This window comes from Parasteatoda tepidariorum, chromosome 3 (genome assembly GCF_043381705.1).
Source record: "Parasteatoda tepidariorum isolate YZ-2023 chromosome 3, CAS_Ptep_4.0, whole genome shotgun sequence".
Lineage (NCBI taxonomy): Eukaryota > Metazoa > Arthropoda > Arachnida > Araneae > Theridiidae > Parasteatoda > Parasteatoda tepidariorum.
In genome coordinates this window covers 1,202,462-1,217,935 of record NC_092206.1, presented here as the reverse complement: position 1 = coordinate 1,217,935, position 15,474 = coordinate 1,202,462, and the positions used below count along the sequence as shown (strand labels likewise).

The following is a 15,474-nucleotide window of genomic DNA, read 5'->3' as shown; positions in this document are numbered from 1 at the left end:
ATAAATAATCATACCAATCCTATAAAAATAAATTCATACCAACAGACTGAGAGGGTATATGTCCGCATAGGCGCTCGTCTTCTATCGCCAGGAAGTCTTTCTCGCATCCAGCACTGGTCTCGAGATCAAATTTTCTGAAGGTGATTTCCAGACCACACACAGATGGATCACTCTTCTGTATTGTGTAACGACACAGTACGCTGTTCTCATACTCTTCCGGAAAACTGGGATGTGTGAGTTCATAATCTTTCGCCGACCACCACTTCTCACAACTCCTCCTCACTACAGAAGAAAGAACACTCCATTAGAAATCTCCCAAATTATTCGACCCACTCTCTCTAAGATTCTGAATGATCTATACAGCTATATTGTTTTGACGCGGTTTGCATACGTTAGTTTATCAATGGGTTCATTGAGACGATATATAATATAAATTCGACGATAGACGATATATATATTACATAAATATACGATATTTATTATATCAACCATTATATTATAATAACTGGATCAAATGATGAGACGCACTGTAGTTTTTTAAACAATGACATGATTTGCACGCGTTTATAGGTCATACTTTTATATTTAGACATACATGTCATGGGTTTTCATTCAGGAGATTTTTAATAGACTTCCCATGTGTATTTATTTTTAACGTATTGCATGACAATGCTAACCCATTGATACAGGAGCGTCAATTAACGCATCCGAGTAAGATAACAATAAAGCTGTATAGAGTATCGCCTGTATAATTATAATCTTTATAGTGAGTCTAATAGTATGGCCGAAGACTGTATGCTATCATCGAGAAAGCATACCACTCATTTACATTTGGTTACCGAATTCTTTGCACGAGCTCAACATAAATTAAGACACTATTTGAATGTGAATACTTTAGTGAAACAAGCTTTTCATAACTTAGTTACTTTTAGAGCTGTTAAGGCAAAACAAATTTCAATAGCTGATTATTCTATAAATTATAAAAAATTTAAACCAATAGCTGATTCTATAAAAAATTCTTTGCGAGAAATTTTTTTTCACGAGTTGAATTTCATTGCCATTAATCCATCGTATATCTACTAAGAAAAAGAAGAAATACTTAGTATTTTAAAGAGTTGCTGTAATCCTACGGAGATATTGAGAGTAACCTAATAATAATAAAAAGAAAACTTTTAATCATTATAATAAATAAAAGCAAATTTTTGAAATAATAACACCTGCATGCATTACAGTTGGTTCTTATTCAAGTAGAGAAATTTAAATATTTTTATCTAGATAAATGAATTATCGTTTTCAGTGTAGTTGATCATGCTGAATTAAGCCAAGTTTAAAAAAAGCCAAGAAAGCCAAGTTTTATTTTGTATGTATAAAAATGCTCTGTTTGTAAGCTATTGACGCGTTCAGCCTATTACCATAAGATGCAAATGGGCTGTTGTTTCGTAAAGATCCAAAATTATGTTAATTGAAATGAGAATTTTATGCATGAAATTTTGATGTACTATATCCGTGTATGCCCCTTATAGCTTCTTAATATGGATTAAATTTTTATTTTAAGCATCGACACTAACTTGCTCAAGGAAGTGCCCTATGAATAATAGCTTATTAACTATCAGTTCTATAAACTTCTGTTTGATTTCATCCATATATATATATATATATATATATGTCAGAAACACTAACGGTTTAATTTCTCCCTCAAAATATTTTGAAAAATCGGCATTTTTTTCACAAATTCAAATCCAGTTTGTGAAAAATGTGATTAAAAACTGGGATGCAATATTTGAAATCAGCTCTTCCACTTGCATAAGAACGATTTTTTTCTTACTGTGAACATAAGTAAAATTTTAGTAAAGAAAGATTTTCAAGAAATATTAATATTTCAAATGTAAAAGGAGCGGCACTAGACTTCCTAACCATTTAACGGGCATTAACGGTAATTTAACGTGCTTCCATGTTTTTATATATTTAAAATTTTACAATTGTTTTAGGAAATAAGTATGTTTTCTCTATTCTAATAGTGAGAAAGTGTTGGGGAAATATATTCCATAATGCGAATAGAATATTGTTTGTTGATTGTATATATTGAGAATATATACAATCAATATCTCCATATTGAGAATATATATATTGCAGAAGCATATTCAAATTCTAACTCTGTTCCAATATAACAATTAGTAGTAGTGTAAACAATTAGTTCCAAATGTATGAATAAGACATAAAATTTCTTTGTAAGCAGATTGTATCAATATTAATAATCCGTCCAAAAAACGTATTCTGCGTTTAACTTATAAACTATTTTATAATCACCCATTTAAATCTATTTTGATCAATCTTTTTTAAACAGTAAATGAATGATCGATGAAATAAAGAGCAATAACTGATTTGTTTTTAAAAATATATTCCACTCTTATTTGAAAGCTCAAGAAAGAACTTTTTAGTTGGAAGAGTGCTTCAGATACAGAGAGTATATTTTATCAATTCTAACGATTTTTAATCTAGAGATTTAATAAGGTAAATGAATCAATAAAAAAAAGAAGAGAGTGCAGATAAATCTATACATTTTTTTCCTTCATATTTTTATTAAATTTTGTGAATTTAAATTTATGAAAGCTGTGGGGAAAAAAACAACAAAACAGATTAAGGTGGGCCCTTCACTCGCGTTCAGATCATTAAACGTAAAATTCTGATCATTAAATAAAAATTTATTCAGATTATACATATTGTAGATCAGAATAATGATTTGTCAATAGTGTGACGTCATGAGAACCATTTTCAAATAGGACTGTCGATTTTCATTATAGTAATAAGTCTAAAGTTTTTCACGATTAGTTTCTTAAAAGTAAACTCAGTGGGGCGACAGAGGCCTACTGTGCCCATCTCAGTTTTCTTGATATTGGGGGTGCCGGAGCAGATATTCCTGTTAGGTGGTGAACCGAACCCCCAGTGTTTAGTTCCCAATCATGCTTGGTATCGACCCACTGAAGGGATGAAAGGTTGAGTCAACCTTGCCCTGCCCGAGGATCGAATCCAGGACCTGTGGCAGGAGAGTGGCGAAGAGCTACCACTCAGCCACCGGGCGTTATTAACAGCACATTCATAAAATGATTCTTAAAACAGGTTCATTTCAGAAATTCTGTAATACGTCCTACTGTGTGAAAAACTCGTGCACTTGACAGCACGTGCTTTACTTCAAACACGAAAATCTGTTGGTACTAAACAAAAAGAATAATCTTGCCCATAAAGGTCAGTGAATGCTTGATTACTCTCATTTCAGCGGCAATAAAGAGATAAATCGTTTAAATTATGTCCACGTAATCACCGATTCAACTTTGATCCATCTGTACCGCTGGCATTCAGAATGAGCTAATATTTGAGATTCTCTTCTTTGTCTGGGGGACTTTCAATGAAATCGAACAAAAGTCTACAGACTGCTGCTGCGTCATTTATTCCTCCACAATGCCATAATAAAGCGGTTGCATCTTTTAATGAAAGGAACTCTGCAAGAACTGCTGCCATTAAAAAAAAAGGGAAAAATTATTTCCCCAATTGTTTTTCGAGGTTGCATTCACACTTCAAGGGTATCTACGAAAAGAAAAGAAAAAACCACAATTCACCATCATTGTTTCTTCTTTGAAAAACGTTGTTGGTTTTTTTATTTATCCTTTGAGGAACTTCTGTCTATCGCTGATAATTATAACAATAACTTGCTGATGGTTGAAGATGCCTGTCTCGACAAAAGTTTAAAATGAAATCATTGCATTTCTGAGTATGCTGTTGGAAAAACGAACGAGTACCGATGTCAGGGGCAAACAGCAAGACAATTATTTCATATCAAAATACGACAAAAATTTGCATTATTCTACTACAATTTGGTATTCCTTTCATTTTAACTAAAAGAAAAAAAACGGCTAAAATCAGTCTTTACTCTAATTTTCTATATTAAAGTCAGGGGTCTGTCCAGGACGAATTTAGTACCGTCTAGCGGTACCTTCACCCATTCAACTTTACGAAAATCGTTAGTTTCGCAAAATGCTTTTAAAAAAGCAAGTCCTAAGATTCTCTTTCTTAAAATTTTGTTTTTGTATCCCCGTAAGAAAAACGATAAATAGCGGGTTAATTAAGCATATATAAGAATAAGTTGCGCGTGCTTGGTCAGATAGTGCGGTGTGGTAGCCTAATAGGTAATTTACGTCATATTATAGCGAGCTTCTTTTTCACAGTTATTTTTTCTTTTCTTAAATTCATCGACGACGCGCTTCCTCTGTAAACTTTACAAGGAGTTGAAATTCGAGCATTATTCGAAACATTCGAACATTGTTCTAAATTTTATTCTAACAGATTTTTAATTTTTTATGAAAAAATTTTTTTCTCAGCGAAATTATTTTCTATATGACTCAGCGGGAAATTTTTGTATAATTAAAATAACTTTTAGTGCAAGTATTGTCAAATGAATATGTTTCTTTTTTAAAAAAAATTCAAGCTGCAGTTTAAAAATGGATAATGATTTTTAAATTTCGAAACAATTTTAAGTCCAAAATTTTACAACAGCAAAATTATTTTTGAATATAGGGGGAAAAATGCATAAAAAATTACCAGTCATCAATGATTTTTATTGGCAGTGACCAATTTTGAAAATGTCTTCTTACTTTTCCTTATATTTGCGTTGATTTTTAAATATAATTTTTAATTTTCACAAATAATGTCTAACTTTTCACAAGATAGTTACCTCTCATAAAAACCTAGCCAGATCCCTGAAAGTAATAATTCACTCCATAATGTCATTAGTTTACGAAATTTCATTGAAGTCTGTTTTTCGTTGGAAGTCTCCCTGATGAGGGATTACTTTTATCACTAATGTGGACGCGATAAATCTTCAAATTATTACAGTAGTAGTATTTGTGCGGAATTGTGTCTATACAAGATTCGATTCAATACTAAAAATAATTTCTTTCATTCGTTATTAGCAAACGAGACTTCTCATAAATGAGCAAAAAAAAAGGAGGAAAATGAAAACAAAAAATAAATATTTCATTAAATAACATGAGTGCTTAACATAAAAAGCAAGAGAGAAACTTACCAGTTTTATTGTAATGCTTGTCATTTTTCTGCGTGGTCACTATGACAGTACTACTTCCCTCCTACAAAAAACAGAAGAAAAAAAATTATATAAAGTTTTACGCAATAAAACTCAAACTGACTAAATGGAGTATGTCAGGAGAAAGAAAATATCGATAGAACTACCCGTTATATTGAGAATCATTTTGGAGCAAGTAGCATTTGAAAACAATAAAAACAAGAATAAGATTTAGATTTAAAAGGTGGATCACTCCAGATGACAGTAAATAAAAATAAAATATTCTAAACAAGAATAAAGTTATTTATTTATGGAAAGTGGCATTTTATAACTTGCCTACAAGCAATGGCGCAGTTTCAAAATATTTTCGATAAATATTTCAAAATATTATGTATACATATATACATATACACATATATACACATACACANGATTACAGAGCACGGAAGCGAGCGGAGCAGGAAAAAGAGTCGTCGAATAGAACTAGTGATCCTTCTACGACTGCTGATTCTTCTACAATTAACGTCACAGGTTGCGAAGTTTAACTTCTTCCGCGCGGAGGGACTCCACGCACTATTTTTTTTTTCTCAGCGAAACTTTTTTCTATATGACTCAGCTGGAAATGTTTTCATAATTAAAATTTAAGTTCAAAATTTTACAACAGCAAAATTATTTTTGAATATAGGGGGAAAAATGCATAAAAATTTACCAGTCATCAATGATTTTTATTGGCAGTGACCATTTTTGAAAATATCTTCTTACTTTTCCCTATATTTGCGTTGAGTTATTTTAATTTTCAAAAATAATGTATAACTTTTCACAACCTCTCATAAAAACCTAGACAGATCCCTGAAAGTAATAATTCACTCCATGTCATTAGTTTACGAAATTTCATTGAAGTCTGTTCTTCGTTGGAAGTCTACCTGATGAGGGATTACTTTTATCACTAATATGGACGCGATAAATCTTCAAATTATTACAGTAGTTCGTAGTAGTATTTGCGCGGAATTGTGTCTATACAAGATCCGATTCAATACTAAAAATAATTTCTTTCATTCGTTATTAGCAAACGAGACTTATCTCATAAATGAGCAAAAAAGAAGGAAAAAAACAAAAAATAAATATTTCATTGAATAACATGAGTGCTTAACATAAAAAGCAAGAGAGAAACTTACCAGTTTTATTGTAATGCTTATCATTTTTCTGCGTGGTCACTATGACAGTAGTACTTCCCTCCTACAAAAAACAGAAAAGAAAAAAAGAAACTATATAAAATTTTACGCAAATTAATTATCCTAATTGAAATACTTTCTCACACTTTTAAAAGCCACATCCTGTTCTTAAATCTATTTTTGGCTCAAGTATGCATTTAATTAAAAGCAGGATATTTTTCCCTCTCTGTGGGAATCGAGAGACCTATTTGATAAACCAATTTCAAAGATTTCCCTCTTTTTACATTCCCCTCCTACATTTTACGGATTATACTTTGCAAGATTTTCCCTAACATATAACCAAGGAGCGCAACTTTTCGTGTTCACTTTCACACATTTCTCATGACTGCTCTGTCTAATAATTAATAAATTTTGTACCCTCCTTCCCGGCCTGTTTTAATCCTTCCACTCGGCGCTATAAGTCGCCAGGACTGAACAATCGGGAAGGCGGTACGATACATCAAAAATATGCAATGTCTCTCATTTGAAATTAAATAAATCAACTTCGGAAGAGGGTACATCAAAAATATCGAATATCTCATTCGCATGGACAGTTGAAAATTATGTGTCAAATTCTTCTTTAACTCACGGCAATTCATTATTCATCCAGTATCTTCAACAAAAAATAAATTTTTCGATCATCAAACTTTTTGTTTATATAAATGACGCCCAGTGGAACTTGTCTTAAAAAGATCATCCTTTTGTGTATGTTATGCCTACGTTCCTGAGACTACTAGAAAGCTGAGCTTCAATATTTCGGACTAAAAAGAAAAACTGCATCAGATTCCTGATAGACATTAATAAGTTAATTTGAAATTCCTTTCCTTTACAAGTGAATTACGTAAAGCTTAGTTATGCCTCTTTCCCAATACTGCCCTGGATTGTATAGTCAATAATTTGTTTTCACCCCGCCTCATTCAAGAAGAAATATGATTCCTTCATTCCGACGAAGAAACAAATTTTTTTCCCTAGCAGCTTTCATTTTTACTTTTGGAATTGTGTTTATGGAATTTCAACGCACTTTCATCTGTGATGCTGCGGTTTTCAGAATATCTTCTTGGACTAATTCGAACTTTTTCACGTATCCTTTAAGTGATTTTTTTTACAATTCTCATAAAACAACTTCTTGAATTTTTATTGATTAAAATTAAAAAAAAGCACTCTTGTAAATGAACAAAAATCATAGATTATGATATTAATTTTTTCTCATACTTGATGTTTCAATTGAAACAATTTTTATACATTGATCGTATTTACTGTTGAATTTTTTTCTTGAGAAATTTTTATTTTCAGTGAATTGATGGTTTTGATTGGCATAAAGAATGTTTCAAGAAATAATTTTCATATTTATTGTTTTATGTGATACAGTTTCTATGATTTATTGATTGGTAGAATTTATATTAAATAACCAATTACGATTTCTGCACAAAAATTACTTTAAAAAAATATCCGAACTAAAATTTTTGAAAAAAAAAATTCTGTTTAAAAAGAAAGAAAGAAAGAAATATAAAAATAAATAAATAAATAATTCAAAGGTAATTTGCAAATTAACCAAACTTGCACTTCAGATTAAAAATAAGGAAAATAGCTTGATCAGTCAAAAATTAAAAACTGATTTACCTTAATGCCATATTAAATTTAAAAGCTTGTTTTGGATTTAAATTAGTGATAAATTGTGTTAAACGAGTTGTAATGGGTTAATAATTGCAATAAAAATACCAAGAAAGAAAATAAAAGTATAAAAAAATATAGAAAGTAGAAAGAAAAGAAAAATAAAAGAAAGAAAAGAAAAATAGAAAGTCGAAAGAAAAATAAGAGAGGAAATAGAAAAAATGTTACAGTAGGCAAATTTTGGACATAAAAATAAATAAATAAAATAAAATAAATTTTCCCCCGAATATTTTGCTATTAAAGTGATAAATCTGAATCTGGATACTGAAATCTTGGACTTCACAATAACAACCACTATGTCATTTTTTTTATGTTTGTTTCAAACAAGGTAAACAATACTCAAGTCTAATTTCAGATTGAAATTTTTCCTGATAAACTGTTTTTTGTATTATGTGTTTTACATTTTAATTTCACATTTTAAAAATGTTTATAAATTTTTATCATCGTGATTGAAGAGTTAATTCAAAAAGTGTGTGATTATGACGAATGCTATGGTGAAAAACTTTATTGTGACTTGGAGCTGAAAAAACTGTTAAGTCAAAAAAAATTTTGAAAATGAAAATTTTAAATTTGCTGATAATGCTACTATAGATTTTCAATTGTGTACAAATGTAAATTTTTATAATTCATTTTACTTTTATATATTGTTAATATTACAAATTTCATTATTTTCATCTTAATTGTACTTTTACCATAGGGAAAATTTTGCAAATGGATAATTTTTAAAAATTTCGGATTGTAATTAAAAATTTTTGGCGAGGGGGGATGTAACGCAAAAAACTTCTGTTAATATACATATAAACATTACAAAGAAATGGAGTAAGGTAAAGGGCAAGGAGTTGTGGTAGGGATAGAGCGTTCACTTTCCAATGAGGTGAACCGGGTTCGCATCGCAGCGATGTCTGATCATTACGAAATACGTGCCCGGCTCGCACCGCTCACAATGCCGTTGTATAATATCCTCAGTGGCAGACGGATCGTGGGTTAGAGTCCCTTTGCCATCAGGCTAAAAGGGGTTTTTATTCGTAGTTTTCCTCTCCATGTAACACAAATGCGGGTAAGTTAAATCAAAAAGTCCTCCACAAGGGCAAATTTCCCTCAATACTTGATCCAGGAGTTCCCTTGTCTTCTGGATTGAATTCAAAATGACAAGGCTATGGAGAGTTCTTGTAGCATGGGTAGTCGTAAACCCTAAACGCTGTTTAATGACGGTTATTAAAAAAAATGAATGATGAAAACTTTTTTACCTCCTATTTACTGTTCAATAATCAATTAATGTTTAATTTCGGAGGGGTTTTTCTCAAACCCTCCCCAAAACTACTCCCACTGATTACAAGAGATTACAAATAAATGAGTTTAGGGAACGTTGCTCATTGAAGATATGGAGAAAAAGAATTGCATCTAACTTCAAGTTAGATTAAATTTTCGCTTAACTGTGGATTTTCTAAAAACCGATACAAACTTGGTAGTAGCATCTGTAGCTTCATTTTGCCCTTTCAAGCAAAAAGATATTATCAGCAGCAGCCTTTTATAAACAGTTTTTCTTCCTTCTGATTTCCTCATTGTATTTAACATGAAAAGCATCTTTAAACACTTCTTTTAAAATATCTCTAACTTGCTTCTCATTAAAACTATAAAGATCACAGCATGTATAATAAAATGGTATCTCTAAAAATATATATTTTAAATTAAAGGGGTGCTTGTTTTCCAGTGACGCCATCTATGACCAAGAATTTGACTTCTGCCCCACCCATACGTCACACCCGTTTTTTATAGGGTGGACCCAATCACACATCCATTCAATCATCCACAGATCGTCATTTCCACCTGAACCAGAAAACGATCCATCTCGAACTCAGTACCACTCAGAGGGATAAATTGTTACGGGAATATGGAGGACTTTGTTACCCGACACTTTCAAAGTGTTTACTACGCGTCACTATTCTATTATTACCATTCATCCTGTTAAAAAAAAGTACTTTTTAAGTTAATCCTTATTAGACCCTAGGAAGTATACTACCCACCGTATTCATTTTTTTTCTCTGCATTTTCTCACCTTTGATGCGTGTGCCATTCGCTTCAGAAAATATATCAATGAAGGGAGACCGAGATGCTATTGTGAGTTCATATTTCACCGAGTTTATTTGTATTTATTACTACTTGTGGGGATAATAGCTATAGACAATGTCAACCTTCATCTATGAAAAGACACCACACCATAGAATGGAGTTAACGTGTCTTATATATACTAGTGAATTAGAATTGTATATTTGTAGTGGTAGATACACCAAAATACTCCCCCCACCCCAGAATTATGTCTGTGATAGAATTCGATGAATGGATGACACTAGTTGATTCATTGTTGTTTTGTGAGAAGCCGGGAGAGCAGTACTAAGTTCACGGTTCTGGCCTCTCCTATGTTGCCATTAGCAGTCCAGTGTATGCAGGCCGACGTTGTGTGTGATCGAGACTGAGTAGCAAGAGCGCGAGGAGGTGGATAACGTCACAAGCAGCAAGTCAACTGTTCAATGTGGACTATCCATCGAAGTATGCGTGTTCAGATCGAAGTGGGCGTAACTGACAAGATAGGCATGTTTATATAGAAGTGGATGTCGAGGTAGGCGTTTTCCCATCACGTCCGAATCATCCATGTGTGGTGAGCAGATATCGTCAACCTTCATCTATGAGAAGGCAGTACCCCACCAAGGAATCGAGTTAAGTGAATAGGTATAATATTTTTGTAGTTTTAGATAGACACAAGTTTTTCATTCATTCCCTAACAATAAGTAAAATTTGGAAGAATTCCTTTCCACCTTCCAGCCAACTATTGGAAATTAAATTAATTTTCGGAAAATGAATTTATTTTTTTATATAAATCAACCCTAATTCCAGAAATATTTTAACGTCACAAAAAGTAACACTATGAAAGGTAAAAACAGCATTTGTATCAATCGAAGACTAAGTTAAAAAGAATGCTCACTCACTTTATTCCACCTATCTTAGAAGCTATTGAATGAAATGCGAATTCTTTGGGATTAATAATCGAATTGGTCATTCCTCTTCTAGGGGGGGGGGATTAGAGTATGCATGACATCCGAGTGCCGGTTATGAATCCATATCCGGATTTGTGGAGGGTCGCTAAACCCTTCTCCAAGTCGAGTGATGCGTCCACTTCATCCGTGACGAGATGAGACAGACGATAATAACCAAGATTCCTCTCACGATTCGGCTAAAGAGCCCTCTTATAGTGTTACCTCCACTCAGGTTTTTTAAACCAATAATGATTTTTGTAACATTCAATTATGCTCAGTGTTTCAATCCATTATTTATATAACATCTCTGTTAGCTTCATTTAAAGTAAATAAAGCTTTTTTTAAACAATATAGTGTGACATCCATTTTAAAAAGAATAATAAACTAGATACGCATTGCAACGCTTTCATTCTGAATTGTGAACCGAAAATTCCCATATTTATTCTAAATACTAATAAACAATTATAAATAATTAAAAAAAACAATAAAAATGAAATAAATAACAATTAAGAAATATAAGAATAATAAAATATAAAACAGAAATCTGTTTTTAAGCAACAAAAAAAAGAAAACAAAGATAAATAAAATCTAAAACTTTTTAAGCAACAAACAATCCAATAATTTTCAAATAACAACTGTCATCAACGGAATTTCCGAAAACTGTCCACATTTTTTTAATAACCGTTGTTGAACAGCCAACCCAATTTTCGGTTGTACGACTTCTAATGTTCAACTCCGTAGCCTTGTCATTTGGAATCCAACCCAGAAGACAAGGGAACTCCTGGATCCAGTATGGGGAGAAATTCGGTTTCGTAGAAAACTTTTGGATGGAACTAACCCGAATTTGCGTTACATGGAGAGGAAAGCCACGTGAACCTTCTCCGATTAGCCTAACGATAAAGGGTTTCTAACCCATCCACAATTGCGGATATTTCACGTCAGCACTGTGGTCGGTGCAAGCCGGATTCTTTCCTATCATCCATCGCTGGGGATTCGAACCCAGTTCACCTCATTGGAAGGCGTTTGCCCTATCCCCTGACTCAACTGTGATTGAATTGTGCTAACCTAAAATTGTTGACTCAATATAAATAACGTGCCTTGTGAGCAATTGCAGTAAATATTTGACATAGAAAATCATGCTCTCGATCTCACGTGATAGTCAGAGTATCAACGCAACGTTTCCTTCTGAATAAGCATTTAATATGCAACTTTTTTTTAAAATTCTGGTTGACCATGGTTTATAGTAACAGTTTTCAAAAGTGTTGCAAAATAACGGTGACCTCACCTGACAAAAGACAAACGGTGCTTCTATTTATTGGAGCTGTATGCTAATATAAGAATCCTCTGCATTTTAAAATTGCAACTATGTGGAATGTTAATTCTATTGGAAAATTCGTATTTTGGTCACCCCGTTGGTAGCAGAGTGACATTCTTCGTGCTATGATCTACTCATATGCAGGAACTATCAAATTAAAAGAAAAGCAGACCAGTTGAACCTTCTTGGAGTTTTTTTTTCTAGACTCAGACTAGTTGAATACTCGACATAATTTCTGACTTCAATGTTCAACCCCGTGTCATTTTGAACCCAATTCAAAAGATAAAGGCACTCCTGAATCAAACATTGGGACAAACTAGCCTTCGTGGAGAACTTTTTGATAGAACTAACCCACGTAAGTGTAACAGGGAGAGGAAAACCACGAAAAACTCTTACGGTAGGAAACACCTGTTCATCCCCATTTCCTGTGGTTTCACGAAATTTATCTCTGTCTGCAAGTTCTACTGATAAAGAAAGTTGCGGCTCTATTATTAGAAATTCAAGAAACGGAGGTTTTGAAGAAAAAAAATTGACGTAAACATGGAAATACATCGATTTTAGACAGTAAATATGGGAAAATTTAAAAGTTTTGAGATAAAGTTTTCGAGTTAAAGAGGTTGGAGATAAACAGGTTCAACTGTAACATTATGATTAAAATAACAGGATAGTCAAGATTACGTGGAAAAGCATAGAAAAAATTGCAAAAATGAGATGAGCGATAAAAAAAAACATTTAAATTTACGATTAAATCAGACTGAATAAAATGCGACAGTAAGTAATTATTTAAATCCGCGATTCAAACTTCGCATATATTTTATTTTATTTATTATGTAATCGACGCCCAACTTTGAGTGTACGACTACCAATGTTCAACTCCATTTCAATGTTTTAGCCCATGTTATTTTGAAACTAATCCAGAAAACTCTTAGATCAAGTATTGGAAAAAACAAGGAAGACTTTTTGATAGAACTAACCCAACACAAATTTTAAATTTCGCAAAAAAAAAAAAAAAAAAGCACTCAACGAAGCATTTTTGTGTACGTTTGTTCGAGAAAGATGATTTCTTGTTCTTTATTCCAAATATTGATTTTTTTGCTGATTACATAACCTTTCGTCAAAAAAATCTATTGCTCTTGCTTTTATCAAACAAAGCGTGTAAAATATATCGAATGTATATTTATCTAACAAATTACGTAAATAGTTAAAAAATAATTTTGGTTAAAAGTAACAATAGTTAAAAGCAATTTTAAGATATATAATATAATGTATAAGTTTAAAAAGGTTGTTTCATATTGCAAATTTCAAGAACACCCAACTTTTTTTACAGATAAGGAAACTCATTTATATTTCAAGATAATAATTTTAAAAAATATTTATTTTTTAAAAAAAGATCCTAGTTTCAAGATTGTGATAAATATGATTATATCCATATGTTTACCTTCGACTTTCAGTCAAAGATTCTAGTTTTGTTACTATTAAAGTTTATTCACCGCTTCCTTTATCAATTTTTTTGAAGAAAAAAATTGCAAAAAATTAAAACAAATTTTATTTTATTCATAAATGCAAGGAACTAAAGCAAAGTACAATACACAAGATTTAAGTTGACATTTTAAAATTTTTTCATGTGTAAGAAACGTTTAATTTATTATCAGTTTACTATCTCGAGTTATTTCGGGCAATTAAAAAATTTAAATATCAGTCTTCGTATGATGGTTCTTAAAACAACACAATGTGATACTTTTCAAACGTTAGTCAAGGAATACACCATTTACTCTTATTGCTATGTAAATTCAACAATCGCACAAGACACGTGCACAGTTCCAGAATCTAACAGCAAAACTTCCAATTACATCAGATTATGTTTTGCTTCCGACAGAGTAAAAATGTACTGACGCATTCTGCCGAGATTTCTGGGGATAATAAATATTCTGTTAACTGGAGATAATCAGGGAAGATGTTAAAGAAAAATATCACAGTCCGAAACCTCAATTTATAAAAATTTCTTCGTCACACAATTAAGAGTAACTAAAAAAGAGAGATGAAACTTACCGTTAGCATCCATGTAGACTCAGTTGTTGATTCAGTTGTGGTTTCTTCACACACAGCAAGTCTCAGAACAAGAGAAAGAATTAGAAATCCCACCATTTTCATGATTTACAATTGTTCTACAAAATAATAAAGATCAGGACGAAAACTGTCGATTTGGAATCATTTCCTAGCAATGAGAAGATCAGTACAAACTTAATCTTGAACTTTATAATGACTTTCCGTAAATCAGTTTATTCTGATAGGAACGTTAACTTTTGATATCGTATTATTCATCGTGTTTGTAACTATCAACAACTAAAGAACATTTCTAAAGTTTGGAATTATGCTTGATGAAAAAAAAGAGTATCGTTTAAAGTCGCTTTATTCTTAAAGATCTCCTCTCTCTAATTCCTGAAAACTGAATGTCTTCCACGGTCTTTTATTTTTTATCAATTCGACGAACAACAATGATTCACGTGACCACCGGTAGCCGTGAAGGGGGGAAAAGTTAAAAACATTTGAAGATGGGTAACACTTTTTATAGCTGGAATCATCAGACCATGACGGGACTCTTTCTTTCTACAATTATGATTAACAAGTTAGAGAAAGAAAAAAAGGAAGACAAAATAAATTCTGATGAGATTTTAAAAGTATTCTAAGTATCAAGAAATTTTTTTTTTTTGCAACAAAGGTCCCATATAGGTGGCGGATTAAATACAATCGAACCCCGTTATAGTGAACATCGTTTATAGTGAACTCCCGGATAGAGTGAACGAAATGTTCGCTCCCGTAACTCGCTATACACATATAATATTATTTTATCAAGCATCACGGGCTGCGGTCAGTGTGCGGGTGAGTGACCACTTGGATTAGTCTGCTTAGGGACCGAGGGTGTGCGGTATGGGTCCTCGTTAAACCGTAAAGTGCTCGACTTCGTGTGCAGAGTATTCCTTCACTCAAATGTATTTTTAAACTAATAAACATATAAGTAAAATATCATGTTTTTTTTAAAAAAAAAAATTAAAATAAATTAAAAGAGGAAAAAACAACGAAAAAAATAAATAATTAAATTCAAACAAAAACAAAAAAACATTCGCATTATTTAGATAAAGTAAAAATAATTTCAGTAAAAACTTCAAATGA

The 15,474-nt window shown here is 32.0% G+C and overlaps 1 protein-coding gene across 1 annotated transcript in view; it reads right to left on the bottom strand.

Moving 5' to 3' along the window:
• Positions 1–14,790, bottom strand: part of LOC107436626 (cubilin) — a 51,724-nt gene extending 36,934 nt beyond the window's left edge. Inside the window, exons 1-3 of the mRNA XM_071178171.1 lie at positions 14,353–14,790; positions 5,078–5,138; positions 40–282 (exon numbers count right to left, since the gene is read on the bottom strand). Coding sequence (XP_071034272.1) covers positions 40–282; positions 5,078–5,138; positions 14,353–14,454 — 406 coding nt within the window. The 5' untranslated portion in view covers positions 14,455–14,790. The remainder of the gene's footprint in view (positions 1–39; positions 283–5,077; positions 5,139–14,352) is intronic.
• Positions 14,791–15,474: the final 684 nt, after the last annotated feature.